Raw genomic sequence first — 10,049 nt, forward strand, 5'->3', positions numbered from 1 at the left:
CACATTATCCGCCGGTAGGCTTTTGCTTCTCTCTCGTCACACTCACGGGGATTTCGATGCGGCACACGTGCACCGGTAACTTCAGCGAACGCCCCGGCGACGCAGAGCGGCGCAGAGCTATCTAGCAAAACCAGCCAAGCACATCAGGTGCCCTTTCATTGTCGACAAGGAGAGCGAGAGGGAGAGAGAGAGAATGCAAATGAAGTCTAAAAGTCATTGAAGAGCTCGTGTCCCCGCAGGGCTGTCAATGCCCTTTCACTGGATGTCAAAATGCTTATATTAGCTCCGATTCGATTGGTTGCCTCAGTTCGCGTCTGATTAGTTGGTTTGATTTTTTTTCTTTTCTGGTGATGAACTTGATTGCTCGGTTTTGTCCAGAAAGGTCAGGTTGCCCAGACTCATGGCTGAACTGTGCTACAGAGTGTTTCTCACAGAGCTGTTTACCTTTTGATATTTAGATACGAGACCCTAAAGTGATCAATGCAGACTTAAAGGGACAGTTCACACCCCAAATCAAAAGTACATATCAGAGCTCCATGGCTGGCTTCCAGACTTTGGGAGCTTCACGGTACTTCTTCCTGTCTCAACTAAGTGTTCAGACATATATATAAATGTGCTCTCAGGTACCAATATTTGGCACCCGGTTCTTGGCACTGATGTAATTCGGTCGATATATAACAGATTAAGTGTATACACTTTATTAGTAGCATTTTCACAGCTGTTACGACTTCAGTTCCACATCTATGCTCTCATTAAAGCCACCAGGCTGCATTGACAAAACAGACATTTTAGTTTAGTTCGTTTTGGTTATTTTGTGACTTTGGTGAATCAGAATTAACCCATTTAAATGCTGAAGTTACGCAATAACACAAAAAATGAACTGATCGAGGCAGCAGTTGACCAGCAGCTCTTGTGATCAGCAAAGTGAAACTGTTTTTCTCACTGGAGTCTGGCTTTGGAGAAAGCAATATCATGACTTCACTTCCCTGTTGGAAATCACTCTCAGGTGGAAAGTTAAAGTGGTGAAAATACTCTCTTAAAGCACACACTTATATCGATGTCAATTGTTTTAGGTGTGACCTTTCTTGAGATGGCTAAAATATGTTTTATTGTGGACCCCATCTGAATCAGTACATTTCTTAAGCATGTGTGTCGGACCCCAGCCTGCATCTCCAAATGGGGGGGCGTAAAAACTGCCATCTACTGTAGGTAACTGTAGGCATTGACTATGATAAGTACCTCATACAACCCAACAAATCCAAACTGTCCCTTTAACCTCTAAACTCAGTGTTACAAACACAAAATTGGTCTTTTATTACATGATAATGAATATTACTGTAGCTATAATCACATATCAGCATCAATATAATGCTGTGATAGTTATCACAACATTAACCCCTTGAAACCTGGATCAACATCACTTGCTGCATTCAGATGCATTTCACAAGCATTTAAAACCTTTCAAATGTGAGCAAATTGGTCTGATTTTCTATTTTTTTTTTCAGAAACGCTGGAAAAAAGGCAAAGAGCAACTTGGCAAAAAAATTCCCACAAATTGCAAGAACTTAGTAGATATATGACATATATGATATGATTTTGTGTCATTTCTTCTAAAATTGCTCGTTGCCTTCTTCCCCTTTTTTATGAAATCAAAACAATTTGCTCAGGTTTCAAAGTGTTGATTTTGCCCATATCAACCCAAAGCAAGGAGAGTGATTTTAGAGGAAACCGAGGCTGACTTTGCTGCAATGTGATTTTCTTTCCTTTTCTTCCTCTCCCCTCTTCCACCTTTCTCTTCCTCTCTGTCCACCCCTCCCTCTCTCCCCTGGTTCCCTGGATGCTGAGCAAACACAATGTTCTCTCTGCAAGATCACAAGACTTATCAAGGCAAACAAACAAACAACAGCACTAAGACAACTGCAAATGAAGGCCAATCTTTAGACAATCAATAAAAGGAGAAGCTCCTTTAATCTCCCCGTGCGTCCTGCACACTGCAGCCCTCCTCCCCTTTTTCTCTACCTCCATCCTCGTGCCTCTCCTCCCTCCCACCCACTCCTCCTCCCACCCTCCCGTGTGCTCCCTATCTCAGTCCTTGCCGTGTTGCTGGGCTGGGCTCAAAGGCAAGGAAAACTGACTGACGCATCGATTATTCATAGATCACCCCTTCTTTCTCTCTCTCTCTATCTGTTTTTTCTCCAGTTTTCTCTGCAGCAATCGGTGTGTTTACAGGGCCGGTGTCAAAATCTGCAGAGAGGAGAGTTTGGGGATGGAAAAATGTGCTCGGGATTGAGTTTTGGTCGTGATTGGCAGGAAGGGGAAAGGGAGACAGGAGGAAAAGGAGACTGGTGTTTCCTTCCTCTGTGTGCCCTTGACCACTCTCCTGTTTGATATCTTCCACTGCGTGTTTCCGGAAAAAAGATCCGTTGTGTCACTTAGATCGTATATAAACACAGCTCTCTCTCTCTCATTCATTCCTTATGTCTCTCACCCACCGCTCTATGGGTCTTCCAAGGTTATTGTGCTCACGTCAAACCCTTGTCTCTGCATCCAGGCTTTGCGTGTGTGTGTGTGTGTGTGTATATAGTCTGTCCTTCTCAGCCAGCCCTAATAATAGCCCTACTGTCATAAACATAGTCTGGAGATCCTTGCGGCCAGCTGTGTCCGGCCGAGTCGCCCAGGGCTCCGGTAGTGACGCTGATGAATGGCCACACACACACGCATACACACAGCAAGTTTGGTGTAGCTCCACATTCCCGTAGATCTCAACAAGCTAAAGGCCGAGACCCACAGCAGCACCAAACTGCGCGTAATGCAGAGTGCGTGACCTGTTCTTATGCACAGGGTTCCCACGGTCATAGAAAACCAGAAAAAGTTGTGAAATAGTAAAAAAAAATCTTTGAAAGTTAAAAAAAACATGGAAATGTATTGTGTGTAATAAATTAAACTCCATTGTAATGTTACGGTGAATTTATTTGCTGCAGCTGTAATGCAGCTCTAGTATACGTCAACGTGACGGCGTTTTGGTTATGTTATGTTTTTGTTGATTGGTTCATCATGTGCAGTACTTTTCTTAATTTTCTCCCTGCGTTCCATCTCTTCTTTCATGAAAACATGGATGTATGAAGAGAGGGGAAAATCGAGTACAGTATAGTATCACAATACAGCAATCTTGTATTGATGCATTAACGCCAGGTGTTGTTTTTATTTTTGATAAAAATTTATTTATTTATTCATTTTTGCCCAATTTTTAAAACGTTTTGTCCATTTTTTTTCTCCTTTTTTATAATTGGCAATTTTTATCAAAAACTATTTGACTGATCGCTCAAAAGCCTTTTTAAAGGCATGTTTTCTTTAAAAATCGCCAAAATGACACTTTCTATCGGAGGCAGAAACTGTAAAATCAATTGTTTCAAATTTCCAACAGTCCTTGAACACATCATGTGGAACGCTGAAATTATGTTTAAAGAGTTTGAGTCTTATATAATTGAAAAACACCCAGCAAGTGGGGCAAGAAAAGGAAAAGTTTGGTCCTTGAAAAATCATGGAAAAGTTTGAAATGTTGTTCGTGTCAGTGTGTGGAAACCCTGTTTATATTTGAGTTTGAAAGAAGCAGGATCATAATTAAGTGAACTATCCTGCAAAATAAATGTCTTAACAGTGATACTCTAAAGGCTAACTGTACCAGACTAAACAGATTCTGCATGTCGGCATGTGTTGGCTTGGTGCCGTCTCATTGTGCACGGCCATATTTCGACACAGCCGAGGGGCGGTTTCGCTTGTAGCTAGTGAGAGCTTGGGAATAAGGGGAAGAGGGAGGACCGGAGGGGGAACAAAGCCTTGCGGCAGCGTATGTGGATGTCACATGGAGCTGAAGCAGCGGAACAATGGCTCTAATGTAGGAGAACCCCCCCCCCTCTTTTGGTATACCCCCCTGTTCTCTGGAGATGGCACGCTGCCCTCACACACACGACATCTGGATGCACACACACACACATGTATCAGGACAGAGCACATTGGCAGGAAGTGGAAAAACCCCAGAATGTCTGTGTGGCTGATGTGAAGAAGTATTCTTTTCAGTTAACTCCGTGTCGCTGTTCACATCCTCTGTGCTCGCAGAAAGCAGCGTCGGGACTGCTTGATGGCAGTTTGAGTCTTTAGTATGCACTGCCAGACAGTGGTGAATATTTATAGCTGGAGAAAAGGCTCTGCACTGCTCGATCCGATAAGCAAATGAGGGAAAGAGGTAAATTAAGCCCACACAGAGTCCGGAATTCATTCCGATGGGGGGGAGAGCAGAGGAGGGCACAATCGATTCGGAAAACTGCCACCTACAGCTGATCCTTTACCCTCCACCCACTTCCTCCATTCTTTTTTTTTTTCTCTACTCCCCCCTTCGCCCCTGAGGGAGGAATTCCTTAACCCACATCGCCCGCCAGTCTCCCCCCTTCTTTGCCTCCTGCTTCCCCTTCTTCACACTGCCCCACCTAGCTGTCTCAGGGGAGACGTGGGGCAAGAGCTGGGGGAGGGAGGAGTGTGTGAGGGGTGGAAGTGAGAGAAGGGAGAAGGGGGGTGCAGGGTGTTGGGTCAATGAGCTGAGAGTGGGAAGCTACAGCCATAATAAAGAAAAAAAATAGGAAAAAAAACCAAACTCTCCCTCCCTCCCCTCCCCCCCCCCCCCCCTCCTCTCTGCTTACAATTTCCATCCGCTTGCATTTTCTATGGGAAGTCAATAGCGTTGTCCTGGGCCTGAGATGGATGGCTGCACTAGAGCTAAGGTTTAATCAATAGGTCTTTTTAATTTGCCATCGATCCACGTTAAAAGCTACTGCGGCTGTTGCTGTGTGTGTGTGTGTGTGTGTGTGCACCCGCAAGCACCCCCGTGTGTTTGTGTGCACGAGTCACATTGTGTATTTGTGTGAATACATGATGTACCCGAATGCGGATCTGAGTGTCTCTGTGTGTGTGTGTGTGTGTGTGTGTGTGTGTGTGTGTGTGTTTGTGTGTGTTCTGGTGTGCAGCCCAGGCAGAGATGGCCGCTGTGCTTCGGTTTATTGACATTCTAGCCCATTATTTAATTATTTAATTCCCAGACAGATACTAATGGAGCTGGCTAATAGATTGTGGTTGCCTTCCCTTCCTTCCAAGCCCCCGAATATACGTATAAATGGAATTAGGCTCGACTCGGCCACTGTAGGAGAAGCATTCACAGTGCGATACGAGGCCTCTCCCCTGAGACCGGATCCTCCTATAGGCACATCAACAGCTAGAAATGCACTTAGCAGCACATCCAGTCACTGAGGCATGTCATCTGCAATTACGTACGCGGATATCATAAGGCGGCTGTCCGAATGTGTCGTCTCCGGCTTGTGTTTGTATGCGTTTTGGCCTTGCTGTTGGTTCTCAAGGAGATTCAGGTCTAAGAAGGTCTCCCCACTCAGCGATAAGGGGATGAAATGGCACTGAGGGGGCTAATGATGCTTAGTGGGGGAGGTTAAGCAGCAAATTCCACATTGTGCACATGGTGTGTGTGTGTGTATGCGTGTATGTGTGTATGTGTGTGTGTGTATGCGTGTATGTGTGTTCGCATGTGTGTGTGTGAGAGAGAGAGAGAGAGCCAAGGGAATGTCAAGGCTGTGTTGCTTTATCTGCTGCCTGCTAAACAGTGGAAGAAGTATTCAGATCCTTTACTCATGTAAAAGTACTAGTGAAAATACTCTGCTTTAAGTATAAGTTCTTAAAATCTTAAAAGTACCCAATTCAGAAAAATCTTAAAAAAAAATAAATAAATACAAATACAGCCAATAAAACTAATATAATTAGAAAAAAACACCAAAAAACCATTTAAAAAAAAAAAAAAAATAAAAAAAAAAAAACACCACAAACTACAAAATAAAACAAAAAGAAGAAAAAAAACATCCAAAAAACTCAAAATTAAAAATAACACCTCCCCAAAACTCAAAATTATTTCAAAAGTAGAAAAAGACTGAAATGTTTATCCAAATAGTTGGCATTCATTTTCTGCGAATCAACGGACTGATTAATCAACTAATCGTTGCTGCTGTGCTTATATAAACTGTTTGGTCATTTAATTTCTAACATTTATAACATCATACATTAAAAACACTCATGCTGTTTATGCAAACAGATTTGACTTTAAAGTAACTAAAGCTGTCAGATGAATGTAGTGAAGTAAAAAGTGCAACATTTCCCTCCATAATGTAGTTGAGTAAAAGTATAAAGTAGCACAAAAAAACAACTACTCTCAAGCCCCTAAAATTCATACACAAGTACATTACTTGAGTAAATGTACTTTGTTACATTCCTTCACTGCTACTTAACACACGCATAAATTGACATCCTTCTCTACGCTAGTTTATTCATTCCATCAAAGCGCTCGTAAAGGCTGACCGTTTTTTCTCCATCTCTCTTCCTTTGTCCAGGTGACCGCATTCGTCAGACCGAGAACCGTGCAACCCGCTGCAAGGTGGAGCGCCTGCAGCTGTTGATGCAGCAGAAGCGCCTGCGCAGGAAGGCCAGACGGGACCAGCGCGCCCCGTATCAGTGGCTGCCCAACCGGAAGGCGGGACGCAGCAACAGCAACAGCAGCATGTCCAGCGAGGGCTCCCTGGACCTGGACTTTGACGACTCGGTGTGGAAGCCCGACGTCAAGGCTGACTTGAAGTCCGAGTTCGTCATGGCCTGAACGATCCCACGCGCTGGTGGATGGATTTGAAAGATGTGCAAAGCTTGGGATTTACTATGAGATATATTTGGAGGGAGTGGATTGGCGGGCGGCGACGCAGAACTGTGCAAAGAGGAAATCGAAGATGTGACTGGCGTCTGTCACATTAAATCTCCCCCGCAGACTTTAATCTGTCCTGAAAAAAACAGCAACAATAGCAAGAGAACTCTTTTGATGCTTGGATTTGGACAACCGGACATAACAGTGTACAAGACTTTTTACAGTGTGATTACAGAGACTTGACCTGAACTTGAGCATAGCAGAATTCAGTGGGTGGTGGCGGTGGCGGTGGTGGTGGTATTTTTGTTTTTCTAAGATTTGTTTTTTAAAGCGCACTCTGGACAGCAATGACGAGATCCACACTGGACTTATTTACAGGACAGGAGCACCAGAGGCCTCAGTGTTTCCTATTCACAAGAAAGGCAGAAAAGCCGAACTATGGATTAATCCAACGGGCATTCTTATCGATCTCAAAACTCACCAACCAGAGTCTACTTTTTACCTGTTACGGGGTGGTTAAACTTTTTTGTTTTTGTTTTTGTTTTTTTTCCATTTTGAAACATATTATTATATTTTATAAACAAAAAATATGTAGCATTGTTCACAAAGCATTCAGGTTTTCATATAACAGTTCAAAGTTGATTTGCACATTTTCTTGATTTATAACAGCTGGTCAATGTGTGCAAGAAGGAGGAGGAGGTGGGGCCTGAAATCGAAAAAAAAATGAATATGGAAGTATTGATATCAACCTCAGTGACATAGGGTATCGATAGGAATGATTAATGAGTAAACAAAAATGAATTAATATTAACAGAAAGTGCTTTAGAGGATTTTAAAATCTTTAAAATGTATATGAAAAAAAATCTATTTTTTATTTCTCTTCCTATCTGCTGTTTTCAAAAAACAGCAGCCCTCTGTGGCTTCAGTCAAGTCGTTGACTACCGACATACATCCATTCAATCATTCATTCACTTATACACGGATTATAGCCACAAGAAAATATAAATTTCATCCAGCCCGCCTCATGTCTTACAGACCTGAATGGACTTGTCAAGGGTTTGTATTAGTTTGTGTACATAAATGTGACAATTGGCAAAGGTTTATGAGGGTGTGTGTGTATGTTTGACTTTAGTGTAAATTGATTTAGAGTCCCCCATGTTTTTGTCTTCTCCCAAACAACCCCATAGTTTCTCCAAAATCCTGAGGATCAGCTGCAGTGAATGCATGGGTCACTACTTTATATCACAACAGGATCAAAACATCAAATTCTAACTAGGTCCTTATGATAATGACTATTTTTTATTGGCAAACGAGGGAGAAGAAGTGGGATCCAGCATCATTATCTAGTGCCTCCACCAGTACATCCGTTGACATATCAGGTTAGGCCTTTCACAGTTTTGCTGCTACACACGGGGACTTCAAATGAAAAAAAAAACAAAAAAACAAGCGAGAGGGGAAAACTTTTCTTTGCATGCAGAAGTGTGAATTACACTGATCTTTTTTCTATTGATGGAAGAAAAAAAAAAGAAACTGGTGCTGTGGGAATGAAGGTTAACAACATGCATGAAATTGTGAAGAAAATAAACAATGCTGCTTTTGTTGGTTAGGTTTTTTGTAACTTTTTGTTTTCCAATGTTAGAACAACAGTATCCTGCTAAAGTATTAATGACGCAAAACCAAAACAGATGAAGTTGAAGTGTGGACTCGCGTCTTGCTCAGCACTGAACATTCCTGTTGCGTGACAATGAAGATGAGCAAAAAGAGCAACTGACTCTCGACTCCCCCGAGCGCTGGTTTTCACCCCCCGTGACTCTCAAGGACCCAGACAGCCCTACACGAACTGTTCAGCCACCTCCCCTCCTCCCGGCCCGAACGCCAACCGAGGCTCGCGTGGACGCACTCTGGCAGGGAACTAACAGACCAGCGGATTTACAGTACTGTCCGTCGAGAGAAGCACCTGGTCTGTCTCTTTATCTGTCTGTCTGTCTGATCGATCGACCACCCTACCACAATTGCACTCCCAGAGATTGCAGTGAGAGATTACCTTTTTGGTGAACCTCATCTTTTTTTTAAGTGGCCTTACCTTTCACTAAAAAAATGAGACACTTGGGGACAATGGGGGCGGGAATGTTTCTTTTTTGTTTTGTTTTGGAACTTTCTGTGTGCATCGTTGTCGGACTTGTTGTCATCAAGGCGCCATTTTTTGTCACTGAGGACACTGGGCATCTGTTGTTTAGTGCTTTTAGCTGGTGGAGTCTCTATTATGTCAAGGCTTCTGTGCCTTAAAAATGTTGCCCTTGCTGTGTCAGTGTCAAGCTTGTTTTCATTGGTTGATACACAGGACTGTAGTATTCGCAGCCATGAGAGTCGTAGATTTTAGGGGTGAAGCTTGTTTGAGTGCAAAAGTTGGTGTTCCTCAAACGCCGTCTTTGTCCCATTTCTTCATTGTGTTGCCATGCTTGTTGGTCTCCGTTGTCTGAAACATCCCTCTAAACTCAGTCCTCCCACCAACAAGCTGCAAAAAGCTACAAATCTGTGTAACTTATGTTAAACTGAGGAAGTTTACACCACAGTACTTAGGTGGCAAGAAACAGCCCTGATTCAGAAAAAAGGTCCTCTGAGGACTCCAGACTTCTGCACTTCCTGTTTCCTTGGATACAACATTATAAAAGGACAATTTATCCCCTGCCCCTCCCAAATTTTATTTAATTTTGTTTTGTATATGTATGAACTATACTCTGTGTGTGCCTCACTTCTGTGTGAAACTCAAAAAGATGAAACAAAAACAAAAAAGATGACAAAAGCATTACAGAGAGGATAAAAAACCGTATGTTGGTGGAATTCTGATCACGTCATTTAAGTTGCCTGTTCTTTCTTGTAGCCAACTATTGAAAATAACAGGATTCAAGAATACAATTTACAATGTTCTAGCTCTAGACCGGTGTAGCACATGTGTGACTGTATTAATTTATGAAACCAAAATGGTAACTGTGAATTATGTATTTCTTTGTGCATTTTTTTTTAAAAAGCGGGGGAGAAGGTTGTTGGGACACAGCAGCAGCTGGTGCTCGTGTCCGAAAAAAACTCTTTTTTTCTTTTGTTTTTTTTCTTTTGTTTTTGGTGGAATATAATGGAAACAAAACATGTTTCTGAAAAAAGGAAAAAAATGACTAAAAATTACAAAAAAAGAGAAAAAAATGAAAAAATATATGAATATATTTTTTTTCTTAAGCAATACATTTCAGTGTGACTTGTGATAGAACATTTTCTTTTTTTAGGTAATAAATAAATAAAAAACAAAATGAGT

At 42.3% G+C, this 10,049-nt stretch overlaps 1 protein-coding gene across 1 annotated transcript in view; it reads left to right on the forward strand.

The window, feature by feature from the left end:
* midn (midnolin) overlaps nucleotides 1–9,760 on the forward strand; it is a 33,528-nt gene extending 23,768 nt beyond the window's left edge. The window contains 1 exon segment of the mRNA XM_042482293.1: nucleotides 6,441–9,760. Coding sequence (XP_042338227.1) covers nucleotides 6,441–6,703 — 263 coding nt within the window. The 3' untranslated portion in view covers nucleotides 6,704–9,760.
* The last annotated feature ends 289 nt before the right edge of the window (nucleotides 9,761–10,049 follow it).

Source organism: Plectropomus leopardus, chromosome 3 (assembly GCF_008729295.1).
Source record: "Plectropomus leopardus isolate mb chromosome 3, YSFRI_Pleo_2.0, whole genome shotgun sequence".
Taxonomy (NCBI): Eukaryota; Metazoa; Chordata; class Actinopteri; order Perciformes; family Serranidae; genus Plectropomus; species Plectropomus leopardus.